The sequence below is a fragment of the Nyctibius grandis genome, chromosome 5 (assembly GCF_013368605.1).
Source record: "Nyctibius grandis isolate bNycGra1 chromosome 5, bNycGra1.pri, whole genome shotgun sequence".
In the NCBI taxonomy this organism is placed as follows: Eukaryota; Metazoa; Chordata; class Aves; order Nyctibiiformes; family Nyctibiidae; genus Nyctibius; species Nyctibius grandis.
Window position 1 is genome coordinate 61,963,665 of NC_090662.1, and position 25,651 is coordinate 61,989,315.

Below are 25,651 nucleotides of genomic sequence, written 5' to 3' on the forward strand. Positions count from 1 at the left end.
TAAAACTCAGAAATCCCAGACTTGAATTGCTTTGGTGTACAAAGCTAAAGAATGGCAGCCCTGCCTCTGTTTTCCTAGCATGGGAAAGTTGCTGTGAGCTCTGCTGGAGTGTTTACTTTTCCCAGAACAATTCTAGCTATGCAATATTCTCAGCAGTATTGACAGTCTAGAGGTTTCCCCTAGCTCTTCTTTGCCTGGTTTGAGATACCTTGTTGCTGACTTTTTGGAACACTTGTTGGATGTATCATTCCCAGTTAGCTTTTAAACTAGCCTGTTTTGACCTACTGAACTAGATTTGGAAAGATTTTTGTGTGTGTCTTGCTTCACGTGTGCTTATGTGTGATAGCAAGAACCCTAGAGATCGTTTTAGGGTTATTTGCTGCCTTTTTTCCTTATTGCAAAGGGTAACAGTAGCATTCCGATGTCTGCTACTGGGAGTGAAGGTGAGTAGGTTGTTGCAGTGTCTCTGGTCCTGGCTAGCCTCTAGGGCAATGGAAAGCAACATTCCTATTCCACTTTCTCAGTTTTGCTTAGCGGTGGGGGAGGCTTGGTGCAGCAGCCGGTGGTATGGCAGGAATCTGTACAGAGAATAGAAGATGAAAGGGTCCGGTGCTCCACATGAGCCGGAGGCATTTAGGATTAGGCTGCCTTCCCTAGGTTACTTTCAGAGCCCTGAAGACCGGGAATCCTTCATGGTCTGAAGAAGGATAGCAAGCTGTTGACTCTGCCATCTGTCAGCATGGAGTATAGTTATCTCTAAAGCTGACAGAGCGGAAAAGCCTTGCGTGTTAATTGATTTGGACTCTGAATTTTTTTTTGGTTTTCAGTCAATTTATGGTGTTCTAATAAGCAGGCCATTCAAAGGGATGTTTGTCAGGAAAGGAATTGGGAAGGGAGAGGATGATTAGAGCTTTATTCCAACCTCTGCTAATCCAGAAACTATTTAACCCTTTTCAGGCATCTGTGCTGATAGACTATGGGTGAGCTTGGTCACCTTTTTGTGTCTACCCTAGTTACTCCATTCACAAAAGTATTGTGTGGCATTTACATATTCCAAGAGGTTGAATTGCTTTTTGTTAAATTTCACCAGAAGTACTTCCTTGAAGCAATTATATGATGGAGAACATGTTCAAAGTGATTTTTTTCTTTTTTTTTCTTCTTTCTCTGACCCAAGACATTAAGACACAAAAATGAGATGAAAATGTTATTTTGCTGCACGTTACTTGGAGAGACTTCCTGTGCTTCAAGATCAGAACTCTGAAAAAGTGTAAGATTTTTGTTTTTGGAGAAAACCACCATTTGTCTTAAAGTTCCTGTTCCCTGTGTAACCTGGATGCCAGAAGCTTCAGGTCTGACTGCTTTCAGAAGAATTACTCTTCTGGTGCTGATGATTGAAGCATAGTGCCTGCAAGTGGAGCAGTGTCTTAAATAAACAAATCATTATTCTAATGCAGCAGATGTAGACTGGAGTCATACATTCTTTACCTCGGTTCATAGTCTCCAGGGGATCTATTTAGAAAAACATGTTTTCAAGCTGTTAAACAGCACCTGTTTGTCTATTTGGAAGACATATAGGGAATTTTCTATGCCAAATACTGATAGAAACTAAAAATTTCATTGGTGTCTGGAGCATGATGGCTGTTTTCATGTCAGTGCCTGAAACTTCTGTAATAGGTTAGATCAGTATGGTTATTCTGATCTCCAAAGCTCAACCTGCTCAACTAAGAGATAGGAGAGGGAACAGGCAGCACATTGCTAATGAATGTGCTCCATCTCCTTTCTCATCCAGTTTCTCCACATATTAGTGTAGGGCTACTAACGCTTCACTGAACAAAACTCTTAAAATCATTGTGCAGTGATTAAACCCTCCTTGACCTTGATGGATTAGTCTGCAAAGGAGCCTGTGCAGCCAGCACCTTGCTGGTATTCACTTGGGAGCTCAGTATTCTCTGGGTTTGGTGTTTAAAAGAAAAAATTCTGAAGCGTAGTAACTTCATGATTTTTATTGGCCTTGTTACACTGAGGGAGGAAACAGTGTTAGCTATTGTAAGACAAATCACTTGCTGTTGTAGATCTTCACATGCACCTCAGGCCCAGTTGTCATTTTCACAAGAAACAGTCCTCCAGATCTGCTTCTATAGAACATGACCCTGAAGTATTTAATTTGTAATTCTGAGATGTTTACATATTTCTTAAGTTTCCGAGCTAGTAGAACACTTCTGTTTTAACTTCCTTGGTTTCAAGTCTTCTTTCTCAGTGTACTTCTTAGCATTGGTCTGCTATGCTGCACTGTATATTGCACTGTCCCGAAGTGCATCTTTATTTTCTACACAATATTCTGTGTGTGCTTACCAATTCAGGGATACTTGATTGACAGAGCTGTTCAGATTATGTAGAGGCACAAATGTCTCTTTCAAGTTGCATGTAAAGGTCAAGTTCTGTTTCCACTAAACCCAAAAGAATATAGCCTGTGGTTTCACTAGTTTGTTTCCAAGATTTGTCCACATTTCTGATGCAAAGGGCAACATTAAGTTTGGATGCTAATTACGGAGGGTGTTCGTTTAGATGGTGTTTGTATTCAAATGGCAAGAAAAGACGTACGTAGCTTCTGATTTTCTTAAGTAATGTTTTGCGTGCTTTGAATTACTTGAGATTTCTAAATGCAGCTCTCAAAATCTGTGTCTCAAAACTGTGGTTTTCAATATAACAAGGAGCTAAAAAAGAGTCCGCTGCCCACTTATTTTTTAGTAGTTACCACACCCTTTTCTCCTCATTCCTGTAAACCAAAGCAGGAGCTCTCTGGCAGTCACTTATGTAATGGTTCAGCCCTTACAGTCAGTCTCCCTGCGGTTCACTGTTTTAGTATGATGAGCTGCCTGAGCTTTTACAGGCTGTATACCAGGTTTTTTTTTCCTGTGAGAACTTCATAAACATTTGTGTAACCTAAAATTACAGCCTAACTTGTTTTCCTGTTTTGCTATCTCCAGATTCAGTTAAGGAATGCTAGAGAAAGGGGTATGGGCTCTAGTCCGAAAATGGCTTGGGGAAATAAATATTTGCATTTGACCCAGTAGGTTATATTTCAATTTTTTAACTGGAACTTCTTTTTCTCCTCGTGACTGTCCTCAAACTTCAGATAATGCAAAGCTGAATCTTGGCACTGCAGTGTTCCTGCCAACTCAAGTGATTTTTCTATTTTTTTACATTTTGAAGTTCTCTTGTTGAGAGCTGTCTTGGGTATGCTGTGTTTGTCCTTCATTTGATTTCTTTCTGTCTTTTTTTTTTTTTTTGGTTGGTTTGTACTTGATGATAGGTTATTAGCATTTTGAAACTTCTCTATAATGCGTTCCTTAAATGATAATGCAAAAACAGGCTCTCAGGCTCTGTTCTGGTGTTCCCCTGGAGTGTTTTTGATCCTACTCACACCAGCATGTAGGTTAAAGCACCACAGTAATCATATTAGATTTTATGCCAGTGGGTTTGTTCCGAGTAGTACCCTGTGTCAAGTGCCGGGGGCTCCTCCTGTGTTAGAGCCCTGAGGGAAGGATGTTGGTTGGAAGATTATGTTGAGGTCAGAACAGAAGATTGAGGAGGGACTGAGGAACTGAAACTGCTGCATAGTTGAAGCACTTACATGCATGTAAGCCTAATTCTTGCTTTAGGTCAACTCTCTAACTTGGTCAGCCAGCCAGTTGCCTAAGTTGGGCTACAGGCATTGACTGCGATGCTAGGGGAGCAGTATTGCAACGGAAATGTAGAGGGCCAGGCTGCTCTGTTCTGCCAGATGCTCGGTGGTTAGGAGTTGGGTGGTACCATCTAGCTATGGTTAAGCTTTCAGCCTTAATGAGTCAGCTATAGGCAAGGGACTGCAAGCCAAGCCTTTGCCTTTCAGCTACACTTCCTCTTAGCTGGAGAGATGATGTCACCATTGTGTGAATGCTATATTACTTCTCCTTTTATGGAGATGAACAGGCTTGAAACTGGAGTCACTCATGCAGAGGAAGTGGGTGATAAAGGCCTGCTAGGATGTTCTGTAATTGAGACGTGGAGCTTAAATTGCACATTCTCTTCTAGCCTCCCAACGTTTTTCTTCTCCCATCCCAAAACATCTAAAAACAAAATTCAAGAGTTTGGAGCTCTGTTAATTTATCAATCAATTATGCCAATATATTTGACTGCAGCAGTTCAGCATTCATTCAGATTCATTGTTTTGCAGTAGAATGTTGGCTGAGGACTTCTTATATACAAGATGTCTCTCTTGTGAAAACAAATTTTCGTTTCATTAAGTTTTTAATGTGTGCTGAAGGGCCTGGACACAGTCTAAAATGCAGTCTTTTATTTTTGGACTGAAGAAAGTCACGAATGAGTTAGATATTATGGGTTTTTTAACATAGTAAAATTAATCTACTGATCTTCTTATACCATACCGCTGTATAGCTTAAATTTGAAGGATGTTTTACTTCCTGAATTTCTGTATGCTTGAGGCTGCTGCTTCTTATGATCTCTTGAATACAATGGTGATGAGAGCTAAAGAAGAGCCTAGATAAAAAGCTTTCCTTGCCAGCTGGTCTGAAATACAGAACTGTTGCTATAATTAACTAATGAGTTGTTATTCTGGGTTGTTTTTAATAAGTGACTCTGTTTAGGATTGAAAAGCAGATGCAGATTTCTTTTAATCAGGCGTTTCTTGATTGTGTTATTATAAGCAACTGAGTTTATGGTACCCAGCACATTCTCTTTTGCTGAGTAGGTTGCTTGCACAACTGACAATGGCGTAAAGGCAAGTGCCAACTGAAGTTGTGCAGTACGCCTATGTTGAATGATCCTTTAAAAAAAAAAAGGGGTGGAGGTGGTCTCTTGTCTGGGCAACTGAATTCTGATTCGTGATGGCACAAGTTGGTATTGTATGGAGAATGAATATCAGCATTTAAAGCCATTCTTAATTGGAAGTGTGTTGAAGAGTTATGCTTTTGTGTGCATTAGCTCTTTGGCCCTTTGGTCGGCTCCAGTTTCCTGTTGCTCAACACATTATTCGAGTTGTCTGTCTGTACACAATTAGAAGAATTCCAGCTATCCCAGTGACTGCTGCTTTGCAGTCCTGGGAAAGAATTTCCCCCGGACTGCAAACAGGAATGTTGCCTTTTATGGCAGCGTCTGCACGCTGGTGACTTGCCTGCACTCGCAGGTACGTTCCTGCTGGCTTAAAGCAGAGGTGACTAACGCAGCTGCAGCAGGCCACCAGGAAAGTATGTTGGGGGAGGAAAACTTAGTGCCGAGAGGGTTTTGAACACTGTCTGTGACTTTTCCTGCCTGAGCACCTTTCAACACCTTGCTTTGTGTTAAGGCGTGGAAAAATCCTGTGCTTGCCCCTTTGGGGCTTCCTCAGGTCACTCCCGGGTGCTGTTGCTACCTTGCCTTATTGGAATGAGTCTCGAAAAGAGCTTTTCAACTAAGTGCAACAAAACTTGTCATGATCAAAAAGTGTTCAGTGCCAAAGAGCTTCTGAGTATTATCTAATGTTGGTTATCTTTTTCTGTTGGACAGTTGATTTATCTGTCTGCTTACCAATGTTTGTTTATTTTTTCCTGGAATAAGGATCCTCTCCTGGAGGAGAGGGAAGGGAAGGGCATACACTTTTCAAGTGCTTAGGGCTACATTGCCTATATGAGGAGCCCCAGCTTGTAATTCCAACACTAGAGTTGGCTACTGGGAGTAAGGAGCACCTTCCGTAGAGTTGGGTTTTTTTTTTTTTTGGTTGGTCCTCTCTCTCAAATTAGTTTCTTAGAAGAGCCTGCGTGGTACCTGAATGCGAGTATAACCTTTTCTTGGACAAGTGGGCTGCTTATTTATAGTCAAGCTTTTGAAAGTCAGATGTTATTCAGAGGCACAATCTTTTCCTTTCACATAGCTGCGTTTTGATAGAGAATTGCACCCAGGTGTCGCACCACTGAAGAATACATTTCCTTAGGCAATCCATAAATGAGTCATTAGTTATTCCCCTGATCCACCCTCAAAGTGCCCAGTCACGCAGAGGGCTGGCGTGTGTCTCCTGAGCCCTTGACCCACTGGGAACCTTGAATGGGTGGTGCCTTTGAAGCTGGCTAACATCTACTCTGCCTGTCCCTCTGCAAAAGGGGCGCAGATCTTAGAGGCAGTGAATAAAATTCAGCACTTGAAAAAATGAATATGCAATGCTAGTAAAGCTGCAGTATCTAGTTTTGAATGCTTCAGAATTTGCTGGGCCAAACCCATTTGAGTGATGATTTTCTTCTCCTTGCTTTCTTCCAGTCTTAGGGCCAATCAGCTCTTTCTGAGAACAAGGATTAACAAGGATAAAGCAGATTATTTTCCTCTAATTTTTTGTGCTCATCTGCATACAATCACTTTCCAGTAAAGAAGCTTAAGAGCAGGAGTTGCCTGTCTGTAGGGTGTGAACCTAATGTTTCCATTATTGGTTTCAGAATAATTTGAAAAAAAGATAGAATCTCAAATTTGTTAGATTTACCTGCTTTCCTTATTCCATGAAAATGTGTGCAAAGGCTAGATATACTTCTCTCTTCATAAACTGTGATGACTACAACAAGCTACTAAGGCTGTTGTGATGTAGGCATGAGCACTCTCCAGTCTGCCCAGTGCTTCCAGATGGTTCCTGGTGGCTTGGGGGAGGAATGGGATGCAGACTGGGGAGCAGGGGGACATACAGGGTGGAGGGGTGGATGAAAGGTTAAACCAAGGCAGAAGCAGGGGAGTGTGTTCAGACAGAAGTGGTGGAAGAGCAGTGGGATGGAGGCATGGTGGAAGGACTGCATATGAGGAAGTGGAATCGTAGGTGAAAGCTGAAAGGAGGTTAGAGATGTGGGAGAAGATAGTGGTGGATAGGGTGGGTGACCAACTTGATAGCCTTTTATGAGGATGTTACCCGGTGGATAGATGATGGTAAAGCTGTGGATGTGGTCTATCTCGATTTCAGTAAAGCGTTTGACACGGTCTCCCACAGCATCCTCGCAGCTAAACTGGGGAAGTGTGGTCTGGATGATCGGGTAGTGAGGTGGATTGTGAACTGGCTGAAGGAAAGAAGCCAGAGAGTAGTGGTCAATGGGACAGAGTCCAGTTGGAGGTCTGTGTCTAGCGGAGTTCCGCAAGGGTCGGTTCTGGGACCAGTTCTATTCAATATATTCATTAATGACTTGGATGAGGGATTAGAGTGCACTGTCAGCAAGTTCACTGATGACACAAAACTGGGAGGAGTGGCTGACACACCGGAAGGCTGCGCAGCCATTCAGAGAGACCTGGACAGGCTGGAGAGTTGGGCGGGGAGAAATTTAATGAAATATAACAAGGGCAAGTGTAGAGTCCTGCATCTGGGCAAGAACAACCCCATGTACCAGTACAAGTTGGGGACAGAGCTGTTGGAGACCAGCGTAGGGGAAAGGGACCTGGGGGTCCTAGTGGACAGCAGGATGACCATGAGCCAGCAGTGTGCCCTTGTGGCCAAGAAGGCCAATGGCATCCTGGGGTGTATTAGAAGGGGTGTGGTCAGCAGGTCGAGAGAGGTTCTCCTCCCCCTCTACTCTGCCCTGGTGAGGCCGCATCTGGAGTATTGTGTCCAGTTCTGGGCCCCTCAGTTCAAGAAGGACAGGGAACTGCTAGAGAGAGTCCAGCGCAGAGCCACGAAGATGATTAAGGGAGTGGAACATCTCCCTTATGAGGAGAGGCTGAGGGAGCTGGGTCTCTTTAGCTTAGAGAAGAGGAGACTGAGGGGGGACCTCATTAATGTTTATAAATATGTAAAGGGCAAGTGTCAAGAGGATGGAGCCAGGCTCTTCTCAGTGACATCCCTTGACAGGACAAGGGGCAATGGGTGCAAGCTGGAACACAGGAGGTTCCACTTAAATTTGAGGAAAAACTTCTTTACGGTGAGGGTGACTGAACACTGGAACAGGCTGCCCAGAGAGGTTGTGGAGTCTCCTTCTCTGGAGACATTCAGAACCCGCCTGGACGCGTTCCTGTGTGATATGGTCTAGGCAATCCTGCTCCGGCAGGGGGATTGGACTAGATGATCTTTCGAGGTCCCTTCCAATCCCTAACATTCTGTGATTCTGTGTGATTCTGTGACATAAGTTCTGTGACTGGAAAGATGTTATCATCCACAGCTGGGAATTGAACACAGGAATTAGTATGGCTACTGGTATGTCAACATGAAAAAGAAAAGGTTTCTGCTGTTACCACCTGCTCCATTGATACAATAGGCGATGGTGCCTCAAATAAATCAGCTGTGTAGGACTTAGGCTGCTGCTCAGCATTGTACTTTTCAAGTCCATTCTGTACAAAATAAGTTAACAAAAAATTGTCACTGAACTTCCAGTGTTTCTTTTGGGGGTCAAAGCCTCTGTTTGATGTGAGGTTTTGGCACTTTGGGATTTGTAACGGTTCCTGTCCCACTGCCCCTTTCCCCATTCCATTTCCACTGCTCTGCTGGTTAACTTTTGTAAGTCAGTGTCAGCCCAGTATACTGGGGGGAGGGGACTGAAGAACAAGGAGATATACATCAAACTGTCACTCTCTGGTAAAGAAATATTAAGTGAGAGAGTTCTGTATGGTTTGTAGAAAAATTGAAATGCAAACAATATTCTTTCTGGATGAAGAAAACTAAATTGTGATGGTGCCATTATACTTTGGCAGATGATGGGAGGTTGGCATCTATTGCCAGAAAAGGGGTTACCTGGCCATATTGTTTAAGATACTTGACAGAGTTTACTAGTTCCTGGTTTTGTCTTTGGTGTCAATTTAATTCTGTAAGAAATTTAATTTTAGAGTCTCAGTCTAACTGCTTTTTAAAAATTTTATTCTAGATCGAGAGGATCAATCCATCCTTTGCACGTGAGTATTAAAGTTGTCAGCCTGTCTGGATGTCAAAGTCTGTGTTAAAAATCTTGGTTGGAGGACTCTCTTAATTGTAAATGCTGGGGGTGGGTTCAGTAAATCGGGTAATAGTGCAGAGTCAAGGAAGGTCCCACTACAGTTCCTCCAATATATATATGTAGTCCTTTCTGCAGAATAATTTTCATAAGAATTGGAGGAAGAAGGGATATTTTGAGAGAGTGCTCAAACTCCTAAAGAAATACAGCTTTGTCAACGGAAAAGGCTTGGAGAAGTCCTTCAGATTTGATGCAGCTGTTGTGTTTAAGTACATTCATACTGATGAGGCTCATACAGTAACAGATACTCTTGATACAGCAGTTTCTCTTCTAAACACAGCAAAATTTGTCGGCCCTCAGTTCTGCTTAAGGACTTGGTATGTTTCTTCTTGCAGTCAGGAAGCTTCCTTTTGAAAGATTCACTTCATTACCTTTCACCCCTAGCTCTACAGCAGCCTCGGGATTATTCCTCAGCCACTTGGCATCTTTGTATCCAAGTGACTAGAAAACACAGTTCTTTATTGCCTTCCCTCCTCAGCGCACACATGCAGAACCTGCACCCGGGAGCAAACTGGCTGAGGGCTAGCCTGCAGTTCAGCTACACTGCTGCTGCTTGCCAGTACAACTTATTTTCTCTTGGTTTCAAGGGAGGTGCCATAAAGGCCAGAATGCAGTTAAGAAGCTCTGTAGCCTTTTGGGGGTTAGAGATATGAATATGTCCCCTTATATATTGTTTGTGAATGAATTGCACATTTTCTTTACAGAGGTGAATCGGGAGCTGGTAAGACAGAGAACACCAAGAAGGTCATTCAGTATCTGGCTCATGTTGCTTCCTCACACAAGTCTAAAAAAGACCAGGTAAGGCCTGGGTTTAATGGTGCTTTGTTGCTGTGCTGACTTTGGACAATAAATATATATTGGCTGATGTTGGTAAAAGCCATATTACTCAATAAAAGCCTGGATACTAACATTTATCAGGGGACTGAGGAGGACAGTGAACTGTGAAACAATAAGTTTGTCAAAAATTGCAAGCCAGGGAACATTGTTCTAAGTCATAACTCGTTTGAATTCAGTGGAGCTACAGTGGGTATAAACTCATCCACAACCTCTTGGATTCATGGGCAAGTGCATGGGCAATAAATGCTATAAATAAAGCATCACCAATACTGATCTTTTTACAGAGATGTATTGCTTGTAACCAGTCCAGGCAGTGTAAAACCTTTATAGATTAGGTCTGGCTATCATATAGACTGTCTCAAAACTGGAGAATACAGTGACAGGCTAGTGGACATCAGCTTAAAACTGTAAAACTGTAGGAAAACATTAAAAGGGTGGAAAACAGCCAAGCGTTAACAGCGCATGAAAGGAGGGTGGTGGTGATGGTGGGAGGACTTTAAAGATGTCTCACTTATATTTTTTTCCCCCTCCCTCTCCCCCGATGGACTATTGCCGAATTCGTCAGTTGTATCCTCGTAGGTGAGCTGCACGTTTACTGCACGTTCTGCACCAGGAATGCGTTTTCTGTCCCATTGTGTGATTTTTTTGAGCAGCTTTTCACTCCACACCAATATCACTTTCTGCAGCTAAAACAAATCCATAGACAATTCACAATTTTTTTTTTTTTTGTGTGGTGCACAGTAATCTTTTTGTGAGGATGTTCGATTGGAGACTAAAGTAATATCAAGAATACTTGTGTTCTGTACTCAATACTAGTTTGCATTTAAGGCTTTTCTTGCAGGATTTTCCCAGATATACCCTTCAAGAAGTATTCCTCCAGGGCAATAGGACTGGACCAGGCTTTCCTAGAACCATAAGTGTCTAGTGTGTGTGGTGTTCCTAGTAAGATAAATGTAGTTAGGTGTTTAGCTTTCTATTCCCTGCAGTGAGATGTGGCTGCAGGTTGCAAAGAAAGGTCGGGGAGAAGGCTGTCGTGCAGACGGGGTGTTCCAGGACTGTGAGCTTATTAGCCAGAGCTGAATACGTTGGAAATGTTCACTGGTGAGCTGTGTAATGAGAGCCAGATGCCACGTGTGTCCACTGTATCTCTACATAAGAGTTTTCCCATAGTAGCTTAATGTGTAGGCATGTTTTATGTGTGTAGAGTATATGAATAAGAAGGCATCTCTGCATGCAGGCATACTATGTGTGTGTTCACACATAGTAATAAGTAACTTCTGGAATTCAACCAAAAAAAAACTTTCTACGTGCCACGCTTTCAGACATATGAAGGCTTTTTCCATGGTCTGTCAGTAGCTTTATTTAGAAACATTCTCCTTTTTTCTTTTTCTTTTTTTTTAAGTTTGGAAAATAGAATCATGGGGTTGAGTTAAGTATTCTTCCACTGCTTATCCTTGAGCAAAATTTCAACCACCGAAGCAGGACAGGCAGTCTGCTTAGGAGAATTAAACAGTCCTGAGTTGGACTGGTTGGTGATTTGCCCAAGTTTGATTATTTTTTTTTTTTCCCCCCTAAGTTTTGATTCTTCCAACAAGGCCTGCAGCTCACATTTTGCTCCACTTTTGTGACTAGTAGCACTGGCCTTACCAGAGAGGATTTAGAACTGGAGTCTTTGAGTGTTAAGTGGTAAACAGTGCTCTATGCAACAATTCTTTACAAACCTTAAACTTGGAACCAGATTATAAGGGTTTATGAAGATGAATACGTTAATTTTTTTTAGGATCTCGGGTATACTGGCGTCAGCAGATTTATTCTTTAGGGTTGACTATGATAGTGTCAAACCTTTATGCTGCAAAACTAGGCATGGAACTTAACCAATTATAATATAGAAAGTAGTGGTGCTTTATCTACCAGAAAGGTTTCTTGGCTGTCTCCTCTTAGAAGTTTTGGATGTAAGCCCTTGTTTTTCCAAGTATCGGAGCAAAGTCAAATTTATAAAGCATATTCTTCAACTCCAGCTCTCTTGTTTTGGAGGTAGTGGCAGCTTCCACCAAGCCCAGTGCATTAGTATATTCAGCTAAATGGCTTCTAGCTGCATGGTGTGACTACTAAGCACATTAAGACTGCTTTTGGGGCCTACTGAATCTGATTATATAAACACTTTTTTCATTTGATGAAATTTTGTTTATGGAAGTTGAGACTTCTTAAATCATGTAATAGTTTTTTCAAGATGAGAATGCTCACAGCTGATCAGAAATTCATGGGCAATAGTTGCTAATGCTTAAATATTTGTAATAAAGATCAGGTTACTGATGATCTTTCTCCCTTCCCCATCCAACCCACTGTTGTTGGGACTCAGTTATTTGCGAATCTCTCACATGACTGCAGAGAAGAATACAAAAGCAAATCCCTAAAGTGGAAAAACCAAAACAAGAAAAAACCCAAACACCTTCCCCCATCTTTTAGTTTTTTAAATTGCATGCTGTTAAAGCTAACTGTGATTTCTAGATGCCTTTCTCCACACTTCCTGAAGAATAAATGGCTGGCAAAACTTCTACCTTGCATAGAAATAATTCCAAAATGTGTATGAGATGCAAAAAATTCAGAGTACAAGATAGATGTCAAGGATTTTAGTTGCTTTAAATTGGTGGTGTAACTTCAGAGAAGTACAAAGAGAGCATAGTGAGGAGAGTGCTCTGCCCAACCACAGGCTAACAGGTCCAATGGCTGTTATTGCTTCTGTTTTCATGAGGAATATTGTACATACTTCAAATGCATGCCATGTATTAAACAAATTTGTTTCAGGTCAAGGAATGGCAATTAAAGGTGTCAGAAGATTGGCAGCGTCTTAATGACAGGAACCTTAGAATTTCTAAAAAGCTTGTGACAGACAGCTCTGTGTTGTCCTGGTTTTGCTTTGCAAAATTACCCATTGTATAATAATAATAAAGAAGTCTCTTCCTTCAGTGAAAGGAGACCATCAAAATTTACGATAAAACAACCCAACAAATTCCTCCCAAAAACTTCTTTCAAATGTTGAAGATAGTGGGACGGTCTTTTTAAACAGACAGCATACAGTGAGGATGGATACACTGCAGTAATCGCAGACGCTTAATCTTGTGCCAGTGCCGTGACATGCTGAGAACTTGATCTTCCCACTGTATCATGGTGCTAAGGCAAGTCATGAGAGCTAACTGACTTGACCAACTCTTCAGCATTTTCCTTTCCCACAGCTTTATATTGCTGTGAGCCTGAGCTGGTGTTCTCTATGTATATTGCTACCTTGGTTGTTCAAGAGACCTAATCACCTCTAAACTACTGTTTCCCAACACCTACTTGACACTACTGGCACTTTCTTCCTGAGTTACTAAATAACAGGAAGGTCTACAGTATGGATTTCTATAAACTTTTGATCTTTGTGTAGCTAAGCATGACCTTAGTTTTATTTTTAGCCAAATAATTAAAATAGATTTGATGTCAAAGCCTGACTTCTGTTTAGAGGGAAAAATGGACTTTTTTATCATCTTTTCCCTCCTTGTTCCATAGTTGAGTTGAAATGCTATGTTGCTGGCATCTCTCACGTGCATAGTAACAGATTGCAGTCACAAAGGCCTAGGACTTCACTGCAGGATGGGGAGGAGGAATGGGGTGAGGGAAGAGCGTTCCAACTTCAGTACCTATGTCAGAATAGGAGAGGAAACGCAACTACCACACAGTTCCAAGGACTGAACCCTAGTTTCAAGGTTTTCTCCTTACAAAGCCACATGCTGGCTCTGTTGTGAGAGAAAGATGTCCCAGCTCAGGTTCCCTTGCCAGGGCTAACTCCCTTGTTATATATACTTGACAGTGAATGAAAGTGTTTGCAGCAGCTGCCCCTTCTGTATATGTGCAGTTCTACAGGGACTGAGGGTCTTGTTTGGCCTTCCACTTTGCCAACATGAAGTGAGGTGATGGTGGAAGTAAGAAATAAAGACTTCCAGTTCTTTGTACAGTTTCTCATATATCTTCCTCTTTTTTTTTTTTATTGCATGTATTTTTAGAGAGACTGCGTAAGGACTAATCTGTTTTGTAAGGCACTTTGAGAATGAATAGGAACAATTTTCCTTTAGAAATACCCTTAAATAATTTGCCCATAAATTCCAGTTCTCATGAATCAAACTTCGTTTCCATCCGTCATGCACAGGAAGACTTGAGTACTTACTGATAACTGCTAAAAAGAGAAACATTAATCTAAACTGTCATTTTCTGTCTCTAGAAGCTTTTTAGGTAATCTTGACATATGTAAAACTCCATGCTTTTAGCAAAGAGGACAAGTAATTTTTAAAAACAGACAGGGATATATCTGGAGCCTGCAGGGAAAGGTGTATGTGCTCCAATGGTCTAGTACTTGGCAGGGGTAAAGGTTCTGAATTTTCTTTTTCTACAGCTCCAGCATTTTGTGTTCCTTGAGGGGAGGAGTGTGTGAATATGGCAGCAGAACGCAAGCGATCATGCAGTTTGTGGGATACCACTAATTCTCTTTTTTTTTGTGTGCCTCCTTACAAAGGAGCTTTTTGCTTGTTTGTATTTTGTAAGATGTAGACTCTTAGTGCAAGCTTTTTGTTTTGTTTTGGTTTGGTTTTTTTAAACATTAAACCTTTTCAGACTAACTTCTTAACCTACTCCTAGCAGAGTTCAGGGCTATCTTGCAGTAGCAAGACAGGATTTTCCTCACTCTTCCAGCCCAGATTGTAAGACACGTCTGGGATGAGGGCCTGATCTTGGATGATACGGTGTTCCGCTTTGATCCTGGAAAGTCTGTGGGATGTTATGGCCAAGTGGCTTTGAAGGGCTTCTTGTTAACAGAAAGGCAGCACTGGGATGCCCTTGTGTTGAGGAAGGCATATTTGTGAACGTTCCTGTTTTACCAAGATAACTAATGAGTCTCCTTTGAAGATTTAAGGGATCATCTCCTAAGGTTTAATATGGCTTCTCTACAACAGATGCCAAGCTAGTGTGAACTGAAACTTCAGCGCTGGTTTGACCCAAGGTTAATGCAGTGAACCACTACCTACTTTATTAATTTCTGATTTCTCTCTAGGGAGAACTGGAGAGACAGTTGCTCCAGGCTAATCCCATCCTGGAGGCCTTTGGAAATGCCAAGACAGTAAAGAATGACAACTCCTCAAGATTTGTGAGTATTACTATCCAGCATGGGGTGCAAGTATTCTACACTTTCCAGAGGGAAGACTTGGTCTGCTTTTGGGTGAATTGCTGTCAGGGATAGGACAGCTGTTTGTGAGTGACTTCCTTCAAGTTAATCTGGGAAGTGAATTTCATTCAGTGAATTATCCAGAATAGACCTGATAGGTCTCTGGAATGAAGGAACCTGACCCTGTGCCAGGATCATCTATGACGATTTTTATTGTAAGTTTATTACAGTGGTTTTATCCTGGAGAACAAATTCTAGTCCTTATTTTGCTTGCTTTGAAGACCAATGGACAGCATCTGACAGGCAGATAGGGGAGCTAGAGCTGTAACTAAATGAAAATGGTTGAATCTAACAGTAAGCGAGGTGGAACTGTCTAGATCATATAATACATGAAACTGAAGGGACCCTGGTTGTGGGAAATCTAGGCTGAAACATAATGAATTTGAATTGTAGGCTGTCTGAATGTCAGAAATGTCTGAAAGTGTTTGGTGTCGTCTTTGTTAAATTGCTGTTGTGATCAGCAGGCTTTGCCTATTGACTGACCTTAATGTTTTGCCTACACCTGCCTAACCTGTTCTGAATTTCCTTTCCTGGATTAAAAAGAGAACGTTTACCTTTGCTGTTACTGTTGTTACCAGACAGAATGACTACTAATTTTAATGCTGTTTTCTTCTCCTTAGGGGAAGTTCATCAGAATCAACTTTGATGTCAACGGCTACATTGTTGGAGCCAATATCGAGACCTGTATCCTTTCTGTAACCACTTAAAAGGAGAAGTTAAAGGCTACAGAGGTGGCAGTAGTGGTACCTAGCAATCTCTTCACAACTGGCTTTGTTTGTCAGGTCAAGAAAGTGGTAGGAAGCACTTAAAATTATGCTAGCAAGATTACTGTTGTAGTCTCCTGTTTCTTCGTATAGTGTTTTGTGACCATCGTGATCATGGTGGAAATCTTTTCTGAATGAATGAATTCTAATCTTAGGAGGCTGAAATGAAAGCATAAACTGAATGAGTAGCTTTGGAATTTCATAAGCCATTCTCACTTCTGTCCAAGGCAAGTAGGGATGGATGGCCACTATTTTTCTGGGTTTTATCAGTTAAGTCACTCTTATCATAGCCATCATTCAGAGACTGGCCGAGCTGAGGTCAGAAGCTCAGTGGGTTGTTGCTAAATCAATACCCCTGTTAATTGGCATGAGGAGAACATCAGGTAGTATGAGTTCTTTCTTCTGCCATAGAATAGGAAGCGATTTGTATGGCCTGCCATATACCTTGACTCTCTGAAGATCTGCTGGAGAAGTCACGTGCAATTCGTCAAGCCAAAGAGGAGAGAACCTTCCACATCTTTTACTACCTGCTGTCTGGGGCAGGGGAGCATTTGAAGAGTAAGTATGATTTTGTTGTAGTTATGGGGTTCTCTCATCACAACAACAGAGGGTCCAAAACACTTGTAGGCTAGGACCTCTTCCTTCATAGTTTCTTGGCTTGCCTTTTAGATATGGTCATCCCTCCTCCACTTCTTCCGTACACTCATACATCCGTCTGCCCTCCTGCTGCGCTTCTCAGTTCCTGAAAACTTGCTTCTGTGGTTCCTTCCTGCACTTGTCTCCTTGCCAGCAATGACTCTACACCCTTCCTTATCTAAATCACTGTCCCATGTTTAGTCTAGTCTTGCATGATGTAAATCCTTCTAGTGCAGGAATGGTCCTACTGTGATGTACTCAGCATTTAACTCAGTGGAGCAAAGCTGCTAGCACCTAAGCAGCTCTAGAAGTCTAGGATCCGATCCTAGTGCCCCTAGCTTTAATACCTCAGCCTAGTAATCAGGGTCCATGTTTTGCAAGAGCTACAAATTGATCTGGAGGAAGGACAGAAGGAGAGAACTTTTCACTTAGTTCTTACTGTTTCAAGAGCTCTATGGTAACTTTCACCTGACTTGAAATGAATGAAGTGTCTGAAATTAAAGGCAAATTTACTTTCAAGTTAATCCCTGCTTCTTACAGACTTAGGGCATAATGATGATTGATGCTACTTTGGTGGAGTAGTCCAGAGGAGGGAATAGAAAGAAATAAGGCAGAAAAACTCCAATTTTATCTAAAATACATTAAATGTTCAGCCTGCAGTAAAACTGGGCTTGATCCCAGATTCATCCAGCACCTGCTAGCATATACAAGTCAGAAATTGGATCTCAGTGGTAGATTGCTGTCTACTTAAAAAAAAAGCAAGCCATAGTAACTTCTTTCTCAATTCTTTCCTAAGCTGATCTGCTGCTGGAGCCTTACAACAAATATCGCTTCCTTTCCAATGGGCATGTTACGATCCCAGGTCAGCAAGACAAAGATATGTTTCAGGAGACCATGGAAGCAATGAAGATCATGGGCATCCCAGATGAGGAGCAGATAGGTATGAATCCTCTGAAGGGCTTGAAAATGCAAGGAAATGAAAGAGGGAACAGATCATATCTCACTGGAGCTTTTTTGTTCTGGGGTTCTTTGTTTGTTTTGGGTTTTTTGTTGGTTTTCTTTTGTCTGGTGTCCATTTCCTGCCCCTCAAATGAACAGTGTGCAAGTAATAAACTTAGTGGCTTGGGAATGACCCACCTCAGGATCTACCAGCAGAGTTTCAGTTTATACAGTTACTGTTAGAAGTCAAGCAGCTAACGAAAACATGCTTCTGCTTGCTGTTTTTGTTCCCAGTCTGAGGGCTGTATATCCAGTTTATGAATAACACATGCAAGATACAAGAATCCCCTCATTCTTTTGTGCAGTGCACAGCTGTGTGCTCCCCCTATCCCTACGCAGTGGCTTTAAAGTATCTAATCCAACCACTGCTGGATTAGTACTTTGAGAATGGCCTGGTCATAGTGCCTTTCTTTCCAGCTTAACACTGAACTGCTGATCAGAAATTAATATTGTCTGATTCTGGGAGCACAGTACCATGACAGTGAAGCTAGAATTGCATGCAGCCAGCACAAAGTGCGGTGATAGGTATTTACCAGAGCTCTGGGCTGTCTCATTCATGATCTGCCTCACTGGTTGGGAATCAGTGTTCTGCAAAATCTGTTTCTAAATGCATACGGTCTTCTAAAACTAGGACTGTTTTTTTCTCTACACTGAAGCAAGCATCTGTGGTGGTTTGAGGTCACCACCTCCTCTGCTGGAGGCTGCAGCTCTTGTGGCTGTAGGAAATGTGTGCCTGTGCCTTAACTATTGCTCTTCACAGTCCAGCCTGCTATGAATTCACGCTGTCATTATCCACAGTTTAGTACACTTCTTGATATCCTGAATCATCGGAGACTGAAACTGCTGTATGGAGGTGAAGAGACGTTTGCCTAAACCAAATGAAAGAATTGGCAGCCTAATTTATTGTCAGGATGTCCTGCTATGTTTCTTGAGCTGGGTTTTTAATGTATGCTCTAGGGTATGTCTTTGCTGTCACATAGATGAGCTATTGGTTCCAGCCACTACAGCAAAGATAGCTTTAGTGTTTTGCACTTGCTGTTCAAAGTGTGAAGTGCATTGATATTCCCTATAGGCTTAGAAGAATAACATATAGTAGCTAGCTGGATGGTAGGCTTACTTAGTTTTGATGTGAAGTCTAAACACTAACTATCTTCATTTATGAGACAACATCAAAATAAGCTGTCTGTCCAAGTGCCAGGACTCCAGATTCAACTGTCAAACCACTAAATTTCATAACATGCCACTAGGAACATGTATGTTTCTTTTCTGTTAGTCCTGATGTAGCATATATGGAGCCTCTGTTCACTCTGCTATCAAAAGGATGTTGTTTTAAAACAAATGTTTCTGTAACAGGTAGAAATTAGGGGACGAAAAAAGCTTTAGTACAAGATCCACTTTGCAAGTGACTGGCAGTTAACTTTGCTCAAGGCAACTAGAGGCTATTATGCAATGAACTTTGGTACATGGTGAAAATTGAATTGATGTTATGGCATTGAAAAATGTCTTTCCTGTCCTAGCATCTGATGCTGCTTTTGTGACATGCACCATTTGAAGAGTATATCATTAGCAACGGGTGGGGTGCTTCAGCATGTACCAATAGTTATGGTGCAAGCACTTTCACCCACATCATGCTGCCCTTCATACATCATAATGTATATCTGTATGAACTACAGACCTTGGTCAGGGAGCTGAAAGTGATACAGAGTTAAAGGAATAAAATCTTCCTTCTCTTAATTGGTTTGTACTCTTAATAACTGTCCCTTTCCTGTGTTTAACAGTAGTCATTGAGGAAAATAGTGAATTTTGTCCCTCTAACAGAAAACAAACATTTTGTCAAAAAATATAGATGTTGCAGGGTGGCGCATTACCCTCAATCCTGTCTCCTACTTTACTATAGTGATGTTGAGAATGGGTCAATTTGCAGGCTGTGTAGTCTTGCACAGGAGGGACAGGGAAAGTCCTGTGTCCTGAATGGGAGTCATATAGAGGAATTACCTGTGGTGTTTTTTCTCAAATTCCACGAAGATCTCTGGGATGTTGAGAAGGGCCTCTTAACCATATCAGGAAAGGTAATTGGGTCATATCAGGGCTTTTGGTGATGTCTGACACTAAGCTATTATTATTATTTTAAAAGGTCTGCTGAAGGTTATCTCAGGTGTTCTTCAACTTGGCAACATAGCCTTCAAGAAGGAGCGTAATACAGACCAAGCCTCTATGCCAGACAATACAGGTAACCAATCTCCTTCCCCCCTGCAAAGAAAAATGCAGAAAAAAGCCTACAGGAAGCTCTTGCAATTAGAAGAATGTATTACAGTGTGTAGGGAATGCTGGAGTCCTGGTTTTCTATAAGGTGAATTATTTGCCGAAGGAGCTGACATGCTCCTTTATACAAATACACACTGTTTTGCCAGGCATGTGTTTGCAGCCACCCATGGGCAGGAATGTGGCACTGTTCTTGTGACAGAGCTGGGCAGGAAGTACTCGTGACGACCAGATGAAAAGGATTACTCTACTGGAATATGTAGTATGTTTTAACCAAGCTAGGAATGATTGCTCCTACAAACCTATATTATGAGACTTTAAGGAATGTTCTTTGCTGACTTTGTAGGTACACTTGTAACTGTAAGAGTAAGGTGGATAGTTTGTGGTGGGTGTAAAGTATGTGTACATATTTTAATTGCGCTGCCCATTGTTGCATGTGTACGTAGTACCGTCTTTCACATGACAGAAGGCTATCTGTTGGAAGGCTTAACTCTTAGACCCTCATTATAGATGTACTGCAGAAATGTAAGAGGCTGCTAATTTATCTTTAAGTGTTTATAATTTTGGCTATTATTATTACAGAAAATATGCTGTAAATGGCATTTTGGGGAGGAGAGTAAACCATTTGGGTTTTGGATCTTGAATCTGAAATACAGAGTTGCCTCAAAGACTAATCGCTAGATGAAGACAGAACAATTAGCTTGATTAAGAAATCCGTTACTTGACAGATCTTTAAACTGATTACAGGCTATGAACTTCCTAAAGCTTCCGTGTTATGACTTAATGGTATGACAGTATTGTTTCAAATTTACTCTTGTGGCTTCTGGAGAAACTCAATAACCTGTAGTATGGGTTGCAAGAGATTTTGGGGGGATTTTTGGATTTTGAAGATATCTTTCTTGTCTCATCAACCTGTTTTTCATTTCACATTTTTTGTAAGCTGTTTCATGGCTCTTGGGAAGGCAGTTGCAGGAATGTTTTTCTTTTTCTCTTGCTTTCTGTGAGAAAAACAAAAGAACATTAATCTCTGTTTCCTCTTGCCGTCTTCAGCTGCTCAGAAAGTGTCTCACCTTTTGGGTATCAACGTGACGGATTTCACTAGAGGTATCCTGACTCCTCGCATCAAAGTTGGGCGAGATTATGTCCAGAAAGCTCAGACCAAAGAGCAGGTATGCATTCTGTAAAAATGAATAAGTACTTTAGTCTTTAATCTTGCCGCCACAAAGCGAAGAAATGTATTGGAGGTTTCTGTAGCATTTAATGACCATCTTTATGACTGCAGTGTAAGGCAACAGCATTTGAATAATGTAGCATACATATTGCTTCTAGTATTTGCTCACTGGATCTGTATAAAGATAGAAATCACCCTGCACCTGTAGCACTTTTTCTCATCTGAAAAAAAAAAAAAAAAAAAAAAAAAGGAAGAAGAGAACACAACTCTCCCTAGTTTTGGTGACTGGCTGTCCCAATGGGATAAGTTCCTTCAGTCTGTATAGAAGGTTGACATTTCAAGTTGCTGTCAATGCAGAAAGCACCATTTTTGAGTAGGTCAGCTACTACAGTGGAAGAATTTGCTGCTCACCCTTGAAACTGATTGTAAATCTTGTAACACTGTTGAGTCAGGCTGAAATCAGACCTAGGAGCTAGTGGCCTCCGGAATGGAGCAAAGCCCCTGTGCTTACTCACTGCATGGCTTCTTTATGAACATATCCATATTCTCAGTGTAAATAAACATGCCCCCATAACACGGAAGGGATTAGGAAGACAGGGAAGTCTAGAAGTAGTCATAGGCTGCCTTTCCATGCTGCCTTTCCATTTTGATATCTAATTTCTTACTATACATAGTATTTTTGTGTCAATTACAGGTAGGGTAGTGGCATGGGAGGGAGGGATTTGGCTTCACGAATCCTAAATTACAAAAGAATATAAATTCTTTTCTTTGGGCCTGTGAACACGCTATGTTACTATAGGCTTTGGAGGTGACTGGACATAATTTTTCAGCATTGGTTTCTCCAACAGGCAGGATCATTAAATTTGGCTTTGACACACTAATTTAGTAAGACAAATTCTTTGCTCTTGTTTATGGAGTATCGCTGTGCCATCTGCTTTTCATTGGGAATAAACTCTGAAATGAGGCTTGTTCAGTGAATTTGGTGGTGGAGAGAAAATTTCAGACTACAGTTGGGCCATTAGATGCTGAAACAGTGTAATCTGTGGCTTCCTTTGGATTATAGTGTCACTCCTGATCTTCTGTCTTTTTTCTGTTTAGGCTGACTTCGCCATTGAAGCGCTGGCTAAAGCCACTTATGAACGTATGTTCCGGTGGCTGGTTATGCGTATCAACAAGGCTTTGGATAAGACCAAGCGACAGGGTGCATCTTTCATTGGAATCCTTGACATTGCTGGCTTTGAGATTTTCGAGGTAAGGAGATGTCAGGTCCTTGCACTCAGCACGGTTTACCATGGAGCAAAGACCTCTGAAGGAAATTGCGTTAAAACTGGAAAAAACAGTATAGTTTTGGAAAGGATGTGTATTCCACTTTTGTTAATTGAGATCTCTGCTGGTGTGCACTGTCAGATAAGTTATTAACTAACTTAAGTTGTTCATTCTTTAGTATTTTATGTATTCTGTGAACGTTTTATCTCATTGCTGTATATTCTAGTGCTTACATCCTTTTTGGCATGTGCATTAGAATTATTTTAGTTTCACAGTTGAAGGTGTTCTTGATTCTTTCTAGCTCACATCCTAAGAGTTTACTAACCTACAAAAAACTCTTTTAAAATGTCATAGAGTTGTGGATAACCATTGGACTTAAAATTTTGTGTCCTATTAGTCTGTCCCAAGATATTTAAGGGATGACCCACTGAAACCCATTAGCGTCATTAAAAATTGTTAGAAATAGTTTCTTCCCGCTGATGAGTTTTGGAAAAGACAAAGACAGGTTAGACCAAATTAGATCCAACATAAATTCTGACCCATGTATGCTCCTTTCTATAAGAAGCCTGAAAATCAGGGATCAGAGTGTGATTTCACACACAGCTAAATGGATTTAACAGCAGCTCCTTGATGTAGAAAAGGAGTGAACTTGCTTCTTTTCCCCTCTGCTGCTCCTTGATGCAACTGCTTGTACTGTTCACCTCTCTAGCCCTGTGGAAAATATTTTCTTAGGATGTTTTATAATTGAACCAGTCTGCAAAGGGGAATCTGAGCATAAAAACTGATGCAAGATAAATGTAGGAGAGGAAGAGTTGAAGAAAGTTGAAGGAGAGATGGAAGTGGGAGAGAGGGGAAGTGGGAGCTCCCTCTGTAGGTGGCAGTGAACTGTTAGGCCAAACCATTATGTCTGTGAAACAACAAATTTATAATGTGGCTTTGCATTATACTTAGTCTGAAGCAAACACAGGCTGCCATCCGAAAAGAACTATCCTGCCATTATCCCAGCCAGGCAGCTCCTATCAACCTGTGTTATGCTGGATCTAGCTCATGTGCAGCTGCAAAGTGAGTTGGACCAATTTATTCTTTAAAGGGAAAACTAAGACACAGAAAAGTTGATTTATCTTTCCTTTTTTCTTTTTGTTTCCCCTCTCTGATCAGTCTACCTTTGGTTTCATGGTTGCTGGATCTGATGAAAAGGAAGGGAGTGGAAATACATGGTTAGGAATTACTGAAACACGGAGGAGGTAGAACAGGACCATTCTCTAGCAGCTGCATTATGTTTAATGTGGTCTAACATGAAAATGCACCCTGGGTTATTAACCTTGTCCTTACAGTTTGAAGAAATCTGGAGATGTTGAAGAAGTTTGCCTCACTTTCCTTGCTCCAATTTTACATATGAGGATTAAAAAGGGACTTTCCAGTCCACATGCTTATAGGAATTTGTCTTCAGGCTTCTGTTGCTTCCTCTTCCTATGAAGAGGACTTGCCAGCTCTGAGTTTGTGAGAAAACTGTAGTCTCTTATATTCTTGGGTTAAGTAGCTGCAGCAATTCTTCTGCTGTTTACAACTAAACATTCTTTGGCAAAGTCTGAGGAACAGTGTGTATGAACTTCTCTAGGGATTGCAGCAGTGATGCAGTGGCACGTGAGAGGAAAGGCAGTTCATAAGCAAATGGGGTAATTGACTGACGAAGGGCTGTCCACCGCACACAGAACGCTAGCTTAAATTCCTGAACTGCAGATGTGATCTTTTGTGCTAAGAGAATAGCAGGTGTGTCTTCAAAAGCAACTGTTCAGACATCTTTCTACCTTTTTCTTCATTAGCTGAACTCCTTTGAGCAGTTGTGTATTAACTACACAAATGAAAAGTTGCAGCAGCTCTTTAACCACACCATGTTCATTCTGGAGCAAGAGGAGTACCAGAGAGAGGGCATAGAGTGGAATTTCATTGACTTTGGCCTGGATCTGCAGCCCTGCATTGACCTCATAGAGAAGCCGGTAAGCTTGTTGTTCTTCCATCAAGCAGCAAGAAATGGCTGCACTAATTTTGTCACCAATAAGTCTGTTAGTATCAGTTCTGTAGGAAATCTTGTATGAAAATAGATCTAGTCAGACACTTTTTCCATCTCACAAAATTGTCTTCGTTTGTGTAGATCTGCATGGTGCTAGATGTATGTGTGGCTTACCATAAGTGGTGTGAACTTCCTTACTTAACTAGAAGTGTGATGAGAAGCTGTGAATCTCCATTGCGTTCAGTCTGCTCTAATGAAACTTGGAAATTTAAAAATTTTATAGTAGATGTTCCAATAGTAAGGTCTAGTTTATGAAATGTTCTGCTATGGTCTTCTGTGTTTAGACACCTGGATATTTGGAGAAGTGTGATAGTTTTCATTCTATTAAAAAGATTTTTTTTTTTTCCACCTAAAACAACCTAGGCAAATGTCATGGAAAAGACCTTCTCATAAAAATGTTCAGAATTCAGATGAGGATTTTGAAGAATTATTAACAATTTCTGTTAGTATGGAACTAGTTGAACTTGATACCACACAAGTGAATGTGATGGGCATCAGGCTTATGTATCTTTTTTTTTTTTCCCTAGCCATCTAAAGGTGTTAATTGTTGGTGTAGTCATGTATTTAATGATATTTTTGATGTTTCCCTTCTTTAAGGCTGGGCCTCCTGGTATACTGGCCCTGCTGGATGAAGAGTGCTGGTTCCCAAAAGCAACAGACAAAAGCTTTGTGGAAAAAGTTGTACAAGAACAAGGCACCCACCCCAAATTTCAGAAGCCAAAACAGCTGAAAGACAAAGCTGACTTCTGTATCATACATTATGCTGGCAAGGTAAAAAAATTAGTAGCTAAAATGTGAACATTGCAATGTCTACTGTATTTTCTAATGCGTAACCACTGCTTCTTAGAAATGGCTACTTACCAAAATGGCTGCCTGTGAGAAACCTGTGGAACATTTTACAAAGTTGTTCCATTGCTGTGTACCTTACAGGGCCTGAGGGGATTTTCCTGCAAATTATATATGTGTAGTTGAAGACATGTCAAACTGACACCAATTTAAATTTGTTCTCTGTGACCTGGTGAGATTGAAGGTAGTTTCAGAAAACTTGCAATCAAGACTTCATCACCAAAAATGATGATGAAGTTATTTCTGTGTCACAGTCTGGGTGGTGCAAACTGGCATTTGCAAATCCATTCCCTTTACTGACAGACCAGAACATGCAGATGTTTGTTAGGGTTTGAAATTTGTAGGTATGCTTGCTTAGGTGGCAAATCTAAGAATGATTAGGTAATCTGTTTTTGGTTGTGCAAACCTCAGTGCTACTTCTATAGACTTTGCAGGATCTTGTTGCATCTTGTGCTGAAGAAAATCCCCCCTGCCCCCTCCAAGTTTTTTGACATGTTTATCTTCTCCAGGTGGATTATAAAGCAGATGAGTGGCTGATGAAGAACATGGATCCACTGAATGATAACATCT

General features: G+C 41.2%; 1 protein-coding gene across 1 annotated transcript in view; it reads left to right on the top strand.

The window, feature by feature from the left end:
- Positions 1-25,651, top strand: part of MYH9 (myosin heavy chain 9) — a 73,137-nt gene that overhangs the window by 24,857 nt on the left and 22,629 nt on the right. Inside the window, 12 exon segments of the mRNA XM_068402083.1 lie at positions 8,853-8,880; positions 9,683-9,776; positions 14,896-14,988; positions 15,687-15,750; positions 16,290-16,388; positions 17,263-17,406; positions 19,600-19,695; positions 20,778-20,896; positions 21,997-22,149; positions 23,988-24,161; positions 24,833-25,006; positions 25,591-25,650. Coding sequence (XP_068258184.1) covers positions 8,853-8,880; positions 9,683-9,776; positions 14,896-14,988; positions 15,687-15,750; positions 16,290-16,388; positions 17,263-17,406; positions 19,600-19,695; positions 20,778-20,896; positions 21,997-22,149; positions 23,988-24,161; positions 24,833-25,006; positions 25,591-25,650 — 1,298 coding nt within the window.